Genomic DNA, 19,766 nt, shown 5'->3' on the forward strand with positions numbered 1-19,766 from the left:
TATATGTATTTATATATAAAATTTGATTTAATTGTTTATGGTATCATATTAGGTCGATCTTATATATAAATAATATAAATTTGAGATTGGAAATTATATCAGGATAGAAACTTATGTACGAGAAAGTAGTAGGAAAAATTTTTAATTGGAAAAACGATAAATGGGAAACGAAGAAAGGGATTTGGATCCCCCAAATTATATACATCGTCGAATGGTCGTTCCGTTTTAATTCCTTGATATCTAAAAAAGAATTCTACGTTACATAAATTAAAATATTTAAAATATTTATTATTTATTAATAACTTATCGATAACTCTCACGTCACTTTCCTCGGAAGGACAATTCCTTTCTTTCTTTTTTTTTTTGTGCGCCTACGCGCACAAACGAAACAGTATCCCCCTCCCCCCTCTCGACTATTTTCAAATATACAGGGTTTAACTTTATTCGAAAAGTGGATTCGCGAATTCCTTGAAAAAGTTTCTTAATTAATTAAACTCTCCGCTAGTAGAGAAATTAATTTTGCCTGGGTCTAAACTTCGACCTTTAACGCCTCTCGCCATGTGGAACGATAGGAAGGGATAAGACTCGGGGAAAGGGAAAGGGAGGGGGCAGGGATGAAGTGATTCACAGACACACAGAGAAGCGCATCCAAACGCGTTTCTAAGCGTTCTAAGCCAGTCATTTTTTTTTTTTTGCTTCGCTTTCCTTTATTATTTTCATCTTTTCTCTTTCTTTTCTTTTTTTTTATTTTTTTTTTTTATTTTTCACCTTCCTCCTTTTTTCTCCGGCTCCTTCCTCCCAGCAACGTGTTACACCTTGAAAAAACAGGCTTACGATAGGGATAGTAGTAAGTAAGATATTAAATAGCGTTAAATCGTTAGATCGAAAGTTTTAATCAATTAGACAAATAACTGTAAACTGCAACTCGCGTATCCGCGATACGCGACGAGTTTTTTTCCTCTTTTTTCTTTTTTTTTTTTTTTCATTTTAGGCACTTTAGAACGTTACGTACGCGGTGCTAAATACCGTAACATGCTTAGCCCGTACTTTGCTCCATCGATAAGACTTATCTGCGAAACTTCTTCTTTCTATTATCGTGCACTATCGTTTTCGCGTCATCGTCGTTTCTGGCACATACCCGTCTAGCGTCTCCTTAAAACATCTTCTCTTGGAAGCTCGTGAAAAATGTTTCTCTTTCTCCCTCTCTCTCCCTCTCTTCGTTCCATCCACGTGACACGCTTTCGTTTCACGCGAACTAATCGCGTCTAGACGGTTGCACGCGGTAGCACCTTTTTATATATATATATATACATAAAATAAATTCTTGAATTAAAGAATAGAAGGAAAAGAAAAGAATGAGGAAACTATATAGAAAAATCGCACGTCTCGTTCCTGCGCCATCGTTCATTGTTGCGATCTTCTTAATAAACGAGCGTGTGTACAAGTAACGAGTGTGTGTGTGTACTCCTCTCCCCCTACGATAAATAACTTGTTGCCTTGGTATTGTTGTAAGCGTACCGTGCGTAAGAAACATAAAATCGTAAGCAATAGCAATTTATCACAGACATCAGCTGTAGCTTGTGGACGTTTACGGTTGCAAATGATAAGTTGGTCGGGTTCGGGTCGGACTGTCTTTGGACCGAGGATGAACTCGTTTCCCCCTTGTCTCGCAAGAACCAGTTTCATTAGGCGCCTTCTCTGAAAAGGTGACCTCGGTTAAAGAGCGGAGCATAAGAGGAGTCGTAATTGGTTTTTTTATGCGTTTCGGTAATTAGAAAACTCGGCACTCGGAGAAACACTTGCGATAATTGTTGAAAGTATCGCGCTTGTTATATCTTTTCGAGCCGAGTTAGTTATTCACCGTTTATCTTAGTAATGGAATCGCGATTGATCGATAATAGAAGATAGATGTCTATCTATTTTATTGTTCCTCAATGTATGATTAATTTCTGTATCGAACGATATTACCGAATCGACGATTTTCTTTCATATTCGTGCGATTAATTATTTTTATACTCGAAGAAAGGAAAGGGAAAAATTTCACAAGTTGTGCAAGCCGTATTATGAATCAATTTTACAAACTTGGGTCAATTATCTACAGATTGAGTCCAAATCTCTAATCACAAATATCAGATCCATGTGACATTGCAACGCTAACATCGAGAAGGAAGAAAAGTTGTGGAATCAGAAATTTCTCATCTGATGAAAAAAATTAGAAAAATTGGTTGAAATTACGGCCATCTCGACAGAAATCTGGTCTTGGACGGGAGACAGTACGTATTTGAAAACGAAGTGGGAGTACAGCGAAGAAAAATAATAGTAACAATGTATGTGTATGTACGTGTGTGTGTATGTGTGTTAGTGCCATCTAACGTTACCATTCATACGCGATAATCTCGTTGGATGTTGCCGCGTTCTGAACGAATGGGCCTCGTGCCGGACGAGAACCGTTCGCGGATGCAGCGTTATTGCAATAGGCCGCTTCTGTCGCAGTTGACAGATCTGAACGCGTCCTCGACGAGGTCCGTAAGACACCTGACCGCTTGCAACAAAGCCGCGAGAAGAAGAGACAGCGAAAGAGAGATCAATTTGCTAGGCACTAACGCGTTCTCCGAGGAACTTTGACTTCTGCTCGATATCTTCTTCCGTTTCCTCTTGTTGTCCGTTGTGCATTTGCCGGACAAATCCTTGTCCTTCTCTTGAACCTTGTCCGCGGAGATCGTGCCTCGCCTCGTCCTGTTCGGTGATTTCTCACGAATAATCGGCCGCGGCGCGTTCGCCGATTCCTTCGAAATTTTCCCCCTCTTCTGCTCGTTCGCCGCGAAACGACGAGTCGAGGAAACGACGGGCTCGAGCTTCCTGTCCTCCGTGTTCGCGTCCGCAGCCCGTTTCTCCCTCGGCTTCTTTCTACTCGCGTTGAAACATCTGTTCCGAGGCGTCCGAGGCAGCATCTCCTCCGACCTTGCCTTCCCGGAATGTACTTCGAACAAGTTCCCGTTCGCCGATTCGAACAGCAAGCTCTGCAAAGAGCTTTTCCCCGTCTCCCGTTTATCGAACGAATCGAAATTCGAGAACGTGGAATTTTCGTCCAACGAGTTGGTCCTGCTGTGACACTTGTCGCGACAGAACAACTTCTTCTCGGCGCAGGTGGTGTTCAAATTGTAATCGACCGTGGTCGACTCTTCGGGCTCCGAGGAGCAAAGCCTGATATTCTCCTTGGCACCGTCGAGAATGATTCTTCTGGGCAAAGTTTTGTTCAAACTGTTCGGGATGAAGTTGATGGTTTTCTCGTTGCAATTCGGATCGACGGACACGTCCTCGTGGAACATGGTCGAGCCGTTCGTGCAGTCGGCGGTGGTCGAACAATTGTCCACCGATCCCGAACGATTGTTCTCGTCTATGTTAGCCGTGTCGGATGACTCCTCGTTCGAGGCATCCAACGTGCAGGCAGCAGCGTCGTCGTCTTCGTTGTCGTTATCTTTTACGGTTATGTTACGACCCACCCAAACTTCCTCCTCTTCCTCCTCCTCCTCCTCTTCCTCCTCCTCCTCCTCTTCCTCCTCCTCCTCCTCTTCCTCCTCGTCCTCTTCGTCCTCGTCTTCGGATATCAGAGTCGAGGATTTTCTCTTATTGATTACAGGAACAATACCGTCAGCGTACAAGAGGTCTTGAACCTCGTAGAGACTTTTCTCGATGCTCGGACTTTTGTACAAAAGATTCCTCAATTCCGGTATGTCGAGGTCTTGGACGTGAAGCAAATTCTGCTCGATGTTCAACAGGCTTTCCTCGATCTGGACGAGGCATTGTTCGATGTCGCACGCTGGTTCGGAGCCGGGATCGCTTTTCGCCTCCGACCGACTCGTTCTCGTCGATTCGTCGTCGCGGACGAGTTGGCCCGCGTTCTCCGATTTCTGCTTCCGCTCCTCCACCACGTAATTATTGGCTCCCATTAAATGCTCCCTCCAAGACTCTATCGACCAACCGCTCGTCCTCAACAACTCCCTCTGCTGCGTCTGACTGTCGTAGAACACTCTGTAATTGCTGTGACTGTTGGCCACCTCGTAATTCGCATGCTGTCTCGTGTCCCACGCCGATTGATCGGTCTCCGCTTTCTCCCTCAAACTTCGCTCCCTATTCTCCGAGGACACGCTGTGATCGCCGTGGCTGTTAGCCACGGAGTAATTACCCATTTCTTCCCGATTCCCCTCCAAGTAATTCTTAACAGCCAACTCGGTGTACAACTCGGTGTACCTCGTGTGACTGCTCGACTCTTTGTAAGCGTTTCCGTGACTGTTGGCAAGGGGATAGGTCGAGCTCAGATCGAACTCCTCTCCACGAGGCCCTCTCCTCGAGACCCCTCTCCTGGCAATGCTGTAAATCGAGCAATCGTCTTTACCGTGGCTATCCGCGTCCTCCTCGTCCACCTCCACGCCCCCCTCCGGATACGGAAGCTCCTTCGTCTCGTCCGGTATGACGCCCGACTCGAGGCACGAGTCGTCCATTAGTATGTAACCGTCCAACACGTTCTCGTCCAGATCGATCCAATTCCTCGACCGATGATTCCCCCCCCATTTCTGCACCCCTCTCCGCTCCGTCTCGTCCTCCTCGTCCATCCGTCTTCGTCTCTCGCGTGCCGTGTAGGGGTCGTGCACGTGTATCTGTACAGGGCAGAGGACGTCGGTCCTTCCCTCGACGTCACAGGCGGCTGGTGGCGTGGTCGCGATCAGGGGCGCGGCCTCGTCCAATAGGGGTTCGCGGGATTCACGGTACCTGTAACCGGGACACGGGGTGTTCACTGGTGAATGCGAGAGGAGGTTGACGTAACCACCGGCGCCTCTGCCTATGACCGATCAGGTGATCGTTCTTGCGCTTTCGTTCGAATCCTGGCTCCCGTTCAACGTCTCGTTGCTCAATCTCGCTCGGCTCAGGGTGCACACTATCTGAATCAATAGATCAATATTTCGAATGTAAATAACAAATCTGAATTAATTTTAATTCGTAACAAGTATTCTAATCGCGGGGATTTTTTTTTTTTCGTGAAAATTATCGTGTAATCTTTCTTTTACAATTTTTGATCGACGTGTTCGATACGAATGGACCTCGAAGAATGGATGTTTTAATTTATTGATCATTGAACGCGTGTGCAAATGAAAAAAAAGTTGGTTACTTGATTCTTTTTCACCCTTTATATTTCTTGGACCATACGCGTCACCCGCTGTGGGATAGGAAATATTCACGACCCATCGTCCATCGTAACTGAATATATATACATATTAAACAAGTTTTATTTCGGGGCACGAATCGATGTAATTTCATTCCACTTCATGTGTTTCTCATTCAAGCAAAATTTATTATTACGTTATTCTAATTACGACACTTTCGTCTCTAATCATCGTCATTGCCAATCATCTACCTTCGGATGGATAACTTTGACATCCCGAAATTCCTCGGAGAAGGTCAAAATGTAGACGGCGAATGCACCAGCGCATAGCCATTCCGTGATCGTGCTAGCCACGTGGAGCTCCCATCCACCGTCCTCCCTGTACCATTTTCGGGGATTCGTGCCTGCGAAACGGAACAAACGGATCAGAGATATCGTGGAAGAAATTGCGCGAGAGCGGGTGGGGGAGACACGGAGGGAAAGAGGAAACGCAACGAACCAACCCTTGTAAGCCAAGCGTGCCAGCACACCGGTGATCAGAGTCACGACGAAACAAACGGTGCAAAAGGTTGACAATGCCGTTCGTACGTGAGCGAGTCTCAACGAGCATCCGAGCGGATGAAGGTAGAACGTGCACACAGCCTGGAAAAATGAAGCGCGCGTGAGAAAGGGACGATAAAAATCGTGGATAAAAACGATCGGGAAATTACGCAAGTCACAGTTTTCTACGATTACGCAACATCTCATTTCGCAATCGATTAACTAATTTTAATTCACTCTTTTTCTCTCGTAGGACGAACGTTGAATTCTACTTTTTTTTTTCTTTTCTTTTCTTTTGAAAGTGAATTTCGATTTCTAAAAAAAGAAAAATCGAAAGTTTTTAGAAAGCCGAGTTACGTGGAACTATAGAGTTACGTGAAATTTAAACTTATTGAATTTTTAATTTTTGAAAGAATCGAGTAAGTATGTTTTAAAGATATGTTCAATGCGTTTCACGATTGCATATATAGTTTTCTTTCCTTTCTTCTTTTATTTAAAGTATATCGTTTGTCTTGCATACCTGCGTCCAAAAATATGCGGTACCACCACCGAAGCAGAGCAGAGCGCCGATAAAGTGTACGACGAGAACGGAGGTCTCTTGAAAATTCGCAGCGACCGATAGGCCAAAGGTCGATAATAGGCCGAAAATTAAAGCCCAATGGTTCCATTTTGGTAGGGAGGTTTGCAATCTAAAAGTGCTCGAACATTCTTTTACTTGGGAATACCTTATATAGACTACGAACGACACTGGAATTGAAAACAAAATTAAACGATTATCAATTATTGTTAAAATTATTTTCATCTCGGTGATATTATATCTTATATCGATAATCGATCGATTAAAATTAACTTTGTATCGTATATAGATATCGATTCGAAACAGTTTTCGCAATGTTTGCGCAATAACGTTTCATCCTCTTCTTTAAATCCAGAAAAAACAAATTTAACCACGTCGTCGTTCCTCGAAAGCAAATGCTGCTATTTTTGCCCGATGAAACTCTCGCTTATTTCCAGCAGGACGTAAATCGAGGTCACTGTACTACGTGCGAAATGTCAATCGATTCTCTGAGAATAATACAAAATTTTCATATACTTTTCCTCATTCTCGTTTAATACACTCACTGAGCATCGCGAACATGTTGATAAATTGGGAGAATATACAGCTTTCTGGCGCATAAGTGGCTGTGTCCGAGATGTAAGGGAACCCGGCTTCCACGTGGCCCAACATAACCGCTATTATATAACTGGAAAACGGGAATAAACGTACATGTATATTTGCAATAAGTATAATGGAAAATGGTATGACGTTTATTGTACTTGAAAGCGAAATGCAATAAAGAGGAAGTAAGCTTAAGTTATGAATGCAAGAAATCTGTTTGCATATTCAAAAGAATATATGTAAATTTACTTTACTCGAAGGATCAGCAAATGTTAATTCAATATTTTATCTGCTTATATTATAACCATCGAATATATGTAAATGCATGTAAATACATTGTATTTTACATTAGCTTATTAAATCAATTTTTAATAGTTTGACAACTATCTGTTAGATTTTTGATGTAGAATGTTTTTTTATAAATGTGAAGATTTTTGTTAAACATCGTCCAGATAGGTATTCTCATCCTGCATTAAAATATGTAAGCATTTTATTATGCAAATTAGATGCAATTTGCAATCCAAATTAAGACCCGAAAGATATTTACTTTGCATACAATCGCTTTTAAATTCTTTGACATTAAAGGAAGAAAGCATTTACGAATATCGAATATAATTTTAATTTAAACATTGCAACTAATCGCGTGCAAACAAAATTCTTTCCAATTAAAAATATATATATATGTGTGTGTGTCGCACAAAAATTTCGCTTACGTCAAAATAAAGACGGAAGGCAATGAAACGAAGAGGAAGATCGGTAGATAATGGAGGTTGACGAGCACGTCTTCCTTGTCCACCATGTTTCCAATGTGCGTTTTTTAATTATTGTCGGCTTTCCCGCCGGAACTAATGACGTCAGACGACGACGTCCGCGGCAGACGCCGCTATCGAGAAGAAACACGCGTCGTTGCACGCGTCGTCCACGAACCACGAGCACTCATGCTCGTCTGTTCCAAGAGGCTGGACCTCTTATTCCACTTCCTTCCCAGGGGAATCACCCGCTACGATGCATCCAACCCGCAACCGCACTGCAGTTCGACTCCCATCAATCGTCCCTCTTCGATTCGGTACCTTCAAAGAAACAACAATCATGAATCACGTGGTTGGACGGAAGATCAAATGTATATTCTTTTGCTATCTTTCATCTATATCTATCAACGTGATTCAGCTATTATTCGAGATTCGAGGTTCGAGAATGTTATAAATAATCTCGATTTTAAAGTCTATATATATACATATATACTTTGTAACAATATACGTATATATATACATATTGTTTTAAAAAATTAGAAATTTACATAAAAAAAAAAAAAGAAGAAATTAATCAATTCCAAATCGACATATTCGCAATAATATAAAATAATTCTTGGGACGATATTTTTCTTCTTCTCGAGAATAATGGAAAAATTCCTTTTTAACGAGGAACACTTGGCATGAAACGGAATTTAATCGAAGCAAGCTGCGCGCCATAAATATCGTACGCGATACCCGAGCAGGAAAACTGCGGCACACACACGTCACCGTGAATATTTGTTCCACGGCAACGAGTGACACGAGTTTAGTTCGAAACGTTTTCGCGAGAAGCGTTCACGCGCAAAAGCGTGCGAACGTTCTCACGCGGGCGTTGTCTAGGGAAAAAGGAAAGGGAGACCCTTGCAGCGAACTGCAAGCCTGGTGGAAGCCCTACTGCGTACTTAGCAACGGCGAGCAAAGCAGTCGCGAAAGCGAGCAGAATCGATCCGATGAAATGAAACAAATTTTGTTTGTACCTTCCACGTTTTTATTTCTCGACGACGCGTCCCACCGAAACTGGACACCGTTTGGAAATGGTGCTGCACAACGATCGAAGGTCTTCTTATCGGCCTGGACAAGAACGCCAAGCCCGAACCGCACCGGTTTTTCCAATTTCCTCTCCTCTCGGATGATATTCGAGCAACCAAATCCCACTTCCTAGCTTCGTCCCATCGCGATTCTGTTTGTTCCTGCGCAATTTTCGGTGGCTCGGTCCGCGAAGCCAGGGTAGCGAGCAACGTAGCGAGTTACAGAGGTTATGGCCGACTGTGCGCGATCGATGTTGTGCCAACGGCGCTCTCAGCAGCTGCGCCACGAGACTGACGCGGACGTCGTTCCTGCCAGACGTTCTCCAAGGAACGTTTATGCCGATACTATCCGCGAACGTGTTTCGATAATACACGTATATATACGTATGTATACACAGTTATCGATATACCGGATTACCGCACCTTGCTCGGATAATCGGTGTTCCGCTGTGTTACGACCGTGCACGATGAATTTCTTTTTTCTTCTATCGCGTGTTTACGCTTCTTCCTTTTCGGTTTCTCTTAATTCTCCTCCGAAGTACAGTTCGAAGTACCGGAAAACAAATGTTCGAATAAAATATTACAGCGGCACGTTTCCTTTTCTCCTTTGATATTAAATCGTTGCTTTAGAGAAAGCTGTTTCTTTTTTTTTTTTTTTTTTAACGAGTTTTAGTCGAGTTACTTTTAAGTTGGTTTTTAGCTGCTAAATTTTTGTTCCCTCTATGGAAGTAGAACACGATGAACACGTTTGATACGTTAGTTTCATTAGTTTGGCTTTTTAGTTTGGTTAAGAAGATTTTTAAATTCGGTTAGAAAATCGCAACTATCGATTGATAGTATCGACAACGTCAAGAGTGCAACTCGATGTCTTTGCATACTTCAGAGAAGAGGATTCCAGATTAATATATATGCGCAGTTGCAGATATTTCGTGAAGGAGTTACACTAATCAAATCTTCGAATCTTGCGAATTTGTTCGTGTAATAAATTTCGATGTTAAAATTGCGAAATTTTATTTATTTATTTTTGAGAACAAATATCTATCTCGCTTTTTAAGATGTTTTTTTTGACGCAATAGTAATAATGGCATTTGTTCAGCATCCAATATCGATGATTGCACGTTTCAAAAGGAAATTAAATCTGACAGGTCGATACAAAATACGTGTGTATTAGTAAAAATTAATCCAAGGGCTTCTTAAGATTTGTGCAACGTTCCCCGCATTTTTCAAAGGAGCTTCGATCGAGCGCCAAGGAAGATAAATCACGATCCTCGACACTGTACCATGCACTTTGTACGAGTCAAGTTTCACTTTAATAGGTGATAATACACGCTATTTCCCGTATCTAAGTGTTAACTTTCAAAGTTTGTTCGCGTGTCTCTCTCTCTCTCTTTTTTTTTTTGCAGAAACGACACTCGCACGTCGATCAATCGGGTATTATTATTATTATTATACGCTTTAGGTTTCATCGATCGTAAAAAAAAAAAAAAAAGAAAAAAAAAAGAAAAAAGAAAAGAAACGACGTAACATCGACATTATGCATGGTAACGAAGGTATTAAACCGAGATAATTTTCGAGTAGAGAAGAAATATTATCTTATTATTGATCATCTTTTTTTTTTATCTTTTCAATTTTTGTTAAAATCAATTGATTTTACAAATTATCTTAAATCGAAACTTGATATAACAAATTCGGTTTTCTTCGGTAGAAATAAAATAGAATTTTGTTTCTCTTTTTTTTACAATCAAGGACGTAGCACGGTTTAAGTGGAGATTTAATAATCGACAGGTAATTAAGTAAAATCAAAAGATAAACGTAGAAACGTACACGTACTATTCACTGAATAACTTTTAAGCGACTCGAGAATTGTGATATCCGACGAAGGATTATTATTACATTTAAAAATATTATTACTTGGAATAAAATCATTATGATGCAAATATTATAATTTAAATACTTAATCTTTAGACTTTATATATCCGAGGGATCTCAAGACTCTTGAACTTGCGAGCTCAGCTTGTGCGACAATTTCAAGTCTTGGTCCTTGTCTAGATATATCAGCTGAAAATAGAACATTCGTGTGTCATTCGAGAAAATTGATTTAATCGCTGGCCTGATTTAACTCCGCCAAGATAAGATTAATCGAATTGTAATCGACTCGTAATTGTATTGTCACGCGATCACAGTTTGAAATTTTAAAACATTCCATTGTAAATTATGATTCAACGTATTATTAATGTACACGCGCTATTAATTACCCTTATCTTGTGATGTGACAAATACCCAATATAACGTTATTATTGCTAAATTATAATATAATTATAAACGTAGGAATGCGGCGTACCGTAACCACTGGATCCTCGAAATTGATCAATCGAAATTCTGGCACGAATGTGAGGAGGAAGCAACAATAAACGATGGCCAGAACCCACTCGGAGATCGCGCTAGCGACGTGCCAACCCCAACCACCGTCCGTTGGCAGCCATTTCTTGTAATCGTTACCTGTTCGATCGCACAATTAGAAAAAAAAAAAAATCGAATCAATAATCACTACGTTCTTCGTACGTTCTCATTACAAAGATACATCGAGAAACATCACCTTGAAATTCTAGCATTGATATGTAGCCAGGTATGATCGTGGTGATAGTCAAAATTAATGTTAAAACCGAGAGTCCTGCACGAATGAAAACCACGATTTTTCCGTTCACAGCCGGTACCATTTTGTAACTCAGATACGTCTGAAAAATACGTGAAATATTAATTATCAACGTACATAGTCATGTTTTTTCTTTTTTATAAATTTTATAAAGAATACAAAATGTTTCGCTTCGAAACGGAGAATAATTCTCTATTCCTATTTTTTGGTTTCTAGAAAGTTTTCTAAATTTTCCAATACAACAAGTTTGGACTATATCATTAGCACCGCTTATAGATCATATTTTCTTCTAGAAAGTTTCAAATTTTCCTCCATTCGTCCAACTTTTTCCTTCGTTCCACGATCGTGCGCGCGTTAAACAGCGAGCGGGTGGACGGTAATCTCGGTAGTACCTGAAGGCAAAAATAGATAGTTCCAGCCGTGAAGCATGTCATTGCCCCGATCATATGTGCCCCTACGACACGGGCTTCTTGAAAGTTGGCCAGAATATCGAGACCGAAGCAGGCCAGAATCCCGCACCACGCCGTCACAACAACGATCCTCTTGCTAACCAGATCGTTACCCCTTTCCAATTGCCATTGGGAAACTTGTCGATGTCTGATGTACACGCAACAGGCGACTAAAATACACGTTACTATCGTTAGTCGTGGTCCCATCGATCCCGATGTGGTTTACGTTTTTTTTTTAAAATGTAAATAATTCCAGACGAAATTTACGGAGCAACGCGGCTATATTAAGGAATTGGGCAAATATACACGATTCCGGTGACAATGTGCCTGTTTCCGATATGTATGGGAATCCTGGCACCACGTGGTCCCACTGCACCGATATAGTGTACCTGAAATGCGATTAATATGAAAGCGAAAGCGTGTCAAGCATGTTGTTCTATATCAGAGAACAATTATCACGTGAAAAATTTCGTGAAACGTTCTTAAAATTTAATTTTCATTCTTCTTATTTAATTCTTGTTGTCAAGTTTAGGGTTATCCGGGTAAAATTTACAACTTGAAAGTTTTGTTAAACCTTCCTAAAAAAAAAAAATAAATAAATAAATAAATAAATAAAACCAAGAGGATAAAATAGAAAAGGGTCAAAAGAACGTGAAAACGTCGAAAATTGTAAATGTTGAAGTAAAAAGAGAATAATAATTCAGAATGAGAAATTTGAGACGAACAACTGGTAAAACGAAGTAGGCGATTAATTAAAATTCGTCGATCGTCGATAAAAATAATTGTTTGCACATTATATTTGCAAATCGAATTTAAATCTTCTACGTGTCGGTTTAATAATAATAATAATAAGATTAATGCACAAGATAAGATAAATATCAGACGCGTAATATCGGATTAATGTTTTATTATAATTAATTTCTAACGAAAAAGAAGAAAAAAAAAAGAGATTTCGAGGCTTAGTACGCTGCATTTCGACGTCGCGAATCATTCAATCGGTGATCCACGATTGAAAGCAATCTTATTTACAGAACAACGATTCCCGCGAAGCGTACACAGACGAGTATAATGAATCAAACTAATCGTGATTTATATCATGCCACCAGGAACAGAATTCGCGTGGCAGTCGCGTTGTTTCTTATTAAATGGCCTTGATCGACCGCAGAACTAACCGACAAGCATTAGTTTTCCATTATGATTTAATTTTCTCTTTAATTACTTCTGATCACGACCTCACCATTTCCAATCCGAATCTCCCATCATTTTTTTTTTTTTAATTAATTCTTTATTCTTTAACAAACTCGAAAACGAGGAAAGTTTTGAAAAATTTTTTTATAAACAAATGAATTTCACCTTATTATGCGCGATAATTTTTGAAAATTTTGTAAAAAAAATAATTTTAATTCGAATTCTAATCGGATGGTCAAAGAATCGACGCGACTAAAAAAATAGAAGATATGGATGATGCCAAGGGGGGGAAAAAAAAAGAGAATCAAAAGCGTTCAATGAAATTCGAGAGGAAGGCGGTTTTGCATCGACTTGCAAACTTACGTAATTAGAAACGTCACCGGGATCAGGATAAAGAGGCTCAATGGAAGAACGTGCAACTTTCCGTAGGGCATTCTCGTACTCGTTTGTCCCAGAGCACTGAAACGTAACGTGTTCCTTATCAAATGATACTTATCGCATTCCAGGCGTCTCGATTTTCATAATCGTACAATTGGCCACGATTAGGTTACTTTCGAGATGAAACGAAAATAAAAATGCGAATAAATCGCGAGGTACGAGTGAGTCGGAAGTTGATCGAAATAAAAATTTCAAAAGATCTCTCTCTCTCTCTCTCCCTCTCTCTCCCTCCCCCCTCCCTTCTCCTTTATGCTTCTCCTTCGAATCAAAAAATCAAAAAAAAAAAAAAAAGAAATCAAACGCAACAACGACGAACGCAGTGAAAAACTCGATACCCGATCTCCGCGTCCCTCGCGTAGAAATTAAATCATCAAATGTCACAATGCCGAGTTTCTAATGGACACACCACCATTTTGAAAACGATCGGTTCGTGGAACAGAAAATGAACGGAAATCTAATCCGTTTCACGAATGCAGATTCGCTATCGTGTTCAACGAAATCGTGATAATCTTACCTCGAGAATATGATAGCGCCGTATGTATTTGTTATGTGATAAGATGGGAACGCCAAGGGGGCACCTTCATGGGGCGCCTTGGAGCGACTGTTCGTAAGTGCTGCTAACATACCTCTCGCCCTACGCAACCTGCCGATCACTGATTAACGCACACGATTACGTTGCACTGCAATTAACGCACCGTCTGATCCCATTCTTAACTTCGTGCTCATTTCGTTTTCAATTCGAATCGATTGATTTCCTTTCCGAGGAAAATCACTTTGTATTCTTCGCTATTGTAACAGAATCGTAGAATTCCTCCAATTCCATACACTGATTCGGAGCTTTCCCCTCCCCTCCCATCGAAGAATTGAAATTCGAATATATCATATCGTATTTGTGAAATATTTCCTCTCTTCTGAGGCTTCTTTTCGAGAAAAGAATAATAGTTTCAAATATATATATATATATATATTGTTAATTTATTTAAACGATTCGAATTAATTGAACTCTACACTCGACTCGAACATTTTGTCACAAAATTATACGAATGTAATTTTTTTTTTGCGATCAAACTCATCGTCAATATTTCTCGATCCTCTCTATCTCGTCAAATGATTTGGCGAATCGTTTCCGAAGATCGGAAGAAAATAATTAGAAAATAATTTCAATACGAATCGTATTCGTTGGTTAATGGGTATCATCGAATCGTGACTAAAGCGAATTAGAATTTATCGATAAAGTGTGGTCGGTGCATAGTGGGCCGCGCTCGATATTTCTCGCATGCCAATGCACGTAACAAACGTTCAACTGTTGGTTACCAAGAATTCGTAATTAATATTGCATTATCAGGGTTACGTGAACCGATGTCGTAATGGAACATTCGGCGGCACGATAATTGTATCTAATTGTATAATTGAAACTTCGAACGTAAAAACTTTACGATTCGGAAGAAAGCGGATTTCTTCTCCACGAGAGAAATCTTTTTTACATCCTTTTCTTTTTTTTTTGACACGTTTATTCGTTTATTTATTGTATTAGGAAAAGTATCTGTATAAGCCAATTACAATGTTAGATTCATCATCTCGAAGATCTTTCCTTAACAATCTTATCTAAATTTTTTCAAAAATATTGAAATGTTGTTTCTCATCTTTTATCGTCAAAAATCATATTCGATTATCGTTTAATCTCAAAGTGGACGAATCAGATCATTTAAAATAATTGTAACGCATATTTATTTTTTAATTAAAACATTTTTCTTGCGAAAAAAAAATTCTTATCAAACGAGAATTTCAATGAATTCGTTGACACAAGATTCGCAGGTCCCGTTTTGATTCGTTGTATAATGACTTCGAAACACAAGTATACGAATGTTAAGAGGAATACGTAAAATAGTCTAAAGATATAAAGTCTAGAATCATCTTCTAAGAGTTTCTCAAATAAGTCACGTAGCTTCAGATGTTTGAACAATGAAGGATGTAATGTATGTTTTGTATCTCGGGAAAAAAAAAGTCTTTGTGCAACCTTATCTCGGAAGTTAATTGCGAAGAGAAATGTGTATGGATGAAGTAGGTTAATGAAGGAAAATATAACTGCGTCGAAAGGACATCGTTACACATTTTCATTCATTCTTTTTCGTTTCGTTTCGCGAAATGTGTAACAAAAGAAACGACTAGAGATTATTTGATAAAATCACATTTCTGTATTAACAACGTTACAATATTACAATATATATATATATTTATATATACTATATATATATAGGCAGTTTATTCGTGTTGTATCTTTCACTGTGGCGTGTAATAAATTTGTAAGTTATTGTTCATTCGCGTCGATCGAACAACGCTTTCGACTAGTAGCCATCTGTTATCATAATGATAACAATAATACGATAAATGTAAATTAAACACGTTAGGTTACGTAGGCAAGTGTCGAGTCATTGGGAGTCATGTCTCTGTTAAAAATAATTCATGATTCATTTTCATTCTTTGTCAAATTAAATTAATTCGTGAAAATTTTATCTCAATTTATCTCTGTCTTCGATTTATCGACGCGATCGAAGATATTTCTTAAAAAATAAAAAAAAATTTTAAAAAAAGAAGAAAAGAAAGAAAATTAATATTAATATAAAAAAAAATTCAATGATTCGTAACACCAGTCTAGTCATTCCCTGTACAAATATTCTCTTCGGTATTCGAATTGGCTTCAAATGTAATAATCTTAATCGACTAATCTCGAGGCATCTTAATGCTAATCTACATATTATAACATCATACGCATGTGTATACGCCTTACAAGTGTATATGTGTATGTGTATATGTACATGATATGCGTATGAATAATTTCTAATATAAATAGTTTGATAAATAAATAGTGTCTCGTTATCTCTTTTTACGTTTCTCTTTTTTTTTTTTTTGTACCGGCCACGATCCGCGCTCGAATCATCGAAAGAGAATAATATTCGCCTCGAAATAGCTCGAACGACGGTAGTTAAGGATAAATTACTCTCGTGTGCTAATATTTCCACGTATCGTTACACTATATACCATTTATCGCTGCAATACGAATTTCGATTCGGACTAGTTTCAGTATCTTTAGCTAGCTGTGCCTACTACGGTAATAAAGCGATTCCTTCGACAAAGGCTCTAGATCATGACTTTTATATCGACGTGAATCGGACGATCTTCGTTTCTTATTTTATACATATATATATTTCAATTCGAAATTAATAAAATTAATTTCATGACGTTCGAGTAATAAATTGGATTACATTGGAAAAAGAAATTTTTATTTCGAAAAGAGATATTCGATTACGTTCGCGCGATAATGGAAAGATCGTCCGATTCGTGAATCTACGACGCGTGGCAGTGAACTAGCACGAAGCTTAAACAAAGACGTCGACGGGAGTCGAGGTTATCTCCATGTGGACGGAACGTTTCCGTGGTTCCTCTCGTCGAAAGCCGACGTTATTGTCCTTAATTGCACCGCGAATTAAGTGACCCAATACTGGACTCTCTTACATCTTTGAGGGAGCCAGATTAACGCGTCACCGTGTTCGCGTTGTTATACTTATCGTCAACAACGAACTCTTAACAATATCTTAAATCAAGGGCCAACAAAGAACGAGACGAAAAGGGGAAAAGGGATCAGCCTCTCGATATAACAACTCTTTCTTTCCTAATTCACGATTCTCATCCATTCACTTTTCCATCCATTTTTTGTACTATTCCGCATAACCGTTCCGAAAATTCGATCCACGTATAAAATTCATAAAAATACTTTTTCCAATTTCTTCGCGCTCGTGTTTCATTCACTTGAGAAATTACGTAAAAACGTTTGCTTCTTCTACGCTTGTTGCATATAAAATTGCAGTGTATAGCTTTAAAGAAGAAAAAAGAAAGAAAGAAAGGAAGAGAGAAAGAAAGAAAAATCGATTTAAAATATTCTTCACAGGATTCGTTCGATCTACAAGGATCTGTTTGATCTCGCGTTACGATCGAGCTACGTGCTTGCCTCGTCGATCACGGTGATCACCCTGTTATTAGGAGGCACATTAGGAGCCGCGTGCCATTTAGGCTTGGCTTCGTTTGTCTCCTCGTTTTGAGGTTGCGGTGCTGACGGACGATCGAGGTTCGACTGGCCACCTTTCGAACGAGCCAGGGACCACCTTCGACCTCGGCGATCCGTGATGATCGGTATTTCAGCTATCAGATTGTTCTCGAACTCGGACAGCATCAGATAGTTCTCGACCTTGTTGCACGAGGTTATACAATCCCCGATGTAATCGAGGTCCTCGAGCATGTTGTCGGGGAGATCCATGTCTGCGATCCCCTCCTCAGAGATGCACGTTAACTCGGGTTTCTCTGGGGCAAGACCGTCCACGTATTCGCCTGAAACGAGATTTTTCATTTTCCTTTTCTCCTCACCGTATAAATCTTATTCAATTGATCAGATTTGAAACTTTTTCTCATTTAATTTAGAGACACGATTGATGGATGACGAAGGATTAAATAATTCTTTCGACTCGATTTCTTATGAATCCATGGACGATAAGATATTAAGCACACCTTGATTCGGTGCAATCTCAGCACCAAGCACGAGGGCGGCTGCAGCAGCCCCGGCAGCAGCCACGTGCGGGCCATCGTTGTCCGGTTCCTGGCTGAACGACAACTTCCTCCGTTGCGGACAAGTGTCTGAGACGCAGAGGTGCTTGGTCCCGTTAGACCTGACGTGTTTGTGCCTCGACAAATTTCTTCTGTGAAGATCTATGAAGAAGAGGGTGAAGCTGCCCACCAGTACACAGGTCGAGCTGAAGTAGTAACCAGCTTTCCCACCGCAACTGATGTTCATGTATCCTGCAAAATCTCTCCAACCCTCAACTTTCTCTTCTTCCTTAACTTAACTCCTTTTTAATCGTCTTTTTTTCAAACGTTCTCTTAAAAATCATTCTGAAAACGAGGCCTGTTCTTTCTTTTACCTGAAATTGGGACTCCAATCGCTATTGGTATGGCTTGGGAACATTGAACGAAACCCCACGTTCTCGCGAAATTCCTCGCTCTCACTCTCTCGTAGGTGTACATTTTCAGGCTGTAATGGTAGCCGCCGCAGAAGATGCCTGTAAAAACCACGATTTCTTAATTTCTTAAGAAAATCAGGATTACGATTAGAGTTCATTTCAAATTTCATTTGTTAAAAGGATGAAAGAATTTGCGAAGATTCTTGTTTCGTGAGGGAATATCTTTTTCGAGAACGCGTTTTTATGGATAACGAACGTACCGTATATCCAGGCGAACAACACATATCCGTGATAATTTCCTTGAACGGCGGTGAGGGCCAGAATGCACAATCCGCATACAAATACCGCCGCTTGCGTGAGATACTGACGCGCTATCCTGCATTCGACGCTGCGATGCACGACCAAAAGGCCAAAGGCGACACAGCCGAGGGTCCAGGCCAGACCGAGATAAGCCTGAAGCAGGATCACCGTGTCCCCAAGGCCTTCTTCTTCGGCTTGGTGCGCCTTAAAAAAAGAAAAATTTTCTTTTTCGCAACATCCAACGAAAATTAACCATTTGCATCGTGTCTTGTATAAAATATAAATTAAGAACAATCGTTAAATTTTCTAAGGTGGATGTTTCGTTTCGCTATTTTACCAGGTAAAATATCGGAGTGTTGATCCCGAAGGCAGATATCCCAGTGGACACGAGCAGTATTCTCACTGTTTTGCTCTTCAGCGTGCTGAAGTCGAAGAACGGTGGACCGTCGTCCGTCTTGTTCTTATCCTTAATCTTACGCTTTTGATTTTTCAGATGTAGAATAGCTCTACGTTGCGGGTGATACAGGGATGCGCTTCGATAAAAAGTGCCTAAGATGAACGTGAGGAAAACCACACCGGTCACCGCTTGAAGGCCCAAGCGCCATCCAATCTTGCTGGAAATAGAAAGAATGTTTTTCAGTTTCTTTAACTTTTCTCTCCTTTTTTTTTTTTCAAATTAGCATTAAACGTTTTTATATCATAATGTTTGATGTGAAAGAGAAAAATTTATATTACATTACCTAATCATTCCTTTAATGAAAGCCGACATGACAGCGATACCAAGGCCACTTCCGGACACGATGAAGATCTCGACCAGTTCTCGCCTCCTCTTAAAATATTGCGCCACCATTAAAGTGCTACAATCCCTAGTCATGCCGACTCCTATACCTGTAATAAAATAATTAATAAAAAAAATTCCATAATCTCATCCATTATCCCGAACATTTAACGTTTTTTGTTTAATTCGTATTTTTAATCGTATAATTTTGAGAAATTATTCTTTTTTTTTTTTCAAGATATTTAGAGATAGATGTGCGTATAAAAAGTCCA

The 19,766-nt window shown here is 39.8% G+C and overlaps 4 protein-coding genes across 7 annotated transcripts in view; 1 reads left to right on the forward strand and 3 right to left on the reverse strand.

Moving 5' to 3' along the window:
* The window catches only part of LOC725415 (BTB/POZ domain-containing protein KCTD16), an 89,262-nt gene that overhangs the window by 35,776 nt on the left and 33,720 nt on the right, over nucleotides 1-19,766 (forward strand). The gene's annotated exons all lie outside the window — the stretch shown is intronic.
* On the reverse strand, nucleotides 127-9,267 carry LOC551941. Its single transcript, XM_026443772.1, is given in 7 exon segments — nucleotides 127-4,869; nucleotides 5,376-5,565; nucleotides 5,665-5,803; nucleotides 6,222-6,448; nucleotides 6,824-6,945; nucleotides 7,574-7,930; nucleotides 8,629-9,267. Coding segments are annotated over 6 exon segments (3,168 nt in total). The 5' UTR covers nucleotides 7,660-7,930; nucleotides 8,629-9,267; the 3' UTR covers nucleotides 127-2,465.
* Nucleotides 9,341-14,186, reverse strand: LOC100576447 (DNA damage-regulated autophagy modulator protein 2-like). The gene is given in 7 exon segments (NM_001278338.1): nucleotides 9,341-10,737; nucleotides 11,021-11,178; nucleotides 11,276-11,414; nucleotides 11,725-11,951; nucleotides 12,049-12,170; nucleotides 13,333-13,428; nucleotides 13,922-14,186. Coding segments are annotated over 7 exon segments (924 nt in total). The 5' UTR covers nucleotides 14,032-14,186; the 3' UTR covers nucleotides 9,341-10,665.
* Nucleotides 17,088-19,766, reverse strand: part of LOC408646 (monocarboxylate transporter 12) — a 48,681-nt gene continuing 46,002 nt past the window's right edge. For all 4 annotated transcript variants that reach the window (XM_016910883.2, XM_016910887.2, XM_016910885.2 and 1 more), the window contains 6 exons: nucleotides 19,457-19,604; nucleotides 19,054-19,330; nucleotides 18,677-18,920; nucleotides 18,378-18,515; nucleotides 17,968-18,255; nucleotides 17,088-17,790 (listed from right to left, as the gene is read on the reverse strand). In XM_016910883.2, the coding sequence (XP_016766372.2) occupies nucleotides 17,402-17,790; nucleotides 17,968-18,255; nucleotides 18,378-18,515; nucleotides 18,677-18,920; nucleotides 19,054-19,330; nucleotides 19,457-19,604 (1,484 nt within the window). In that variant the 3' untranslated portion in view covers nucleotides 17,088-17,401. The remainder of the gene's footprint in view (nucleotides 17,791-17,967; nucleotides 18,256-18,377; nucleotides 18,516-18,676; nucleotides 18,921-19,053; nucleotides 19,331-19,456; nucleotides 19,605-19,766) is intronic.

The sequence above is a fragment of the Apis mellifera genome, linkage group LG1, assembly GCF_003254395.2.
Source record: "Apis mellifera strain DH4 linkage group LG1, Amel_HAv3.1, whole genome shotgun sequence".
Taxonomy (NCBI): Eukaryota; Metazoa; Arthropoda; class Insecta; order Hymenoptera; family Apidae; genus Apis; species Apis mellifera.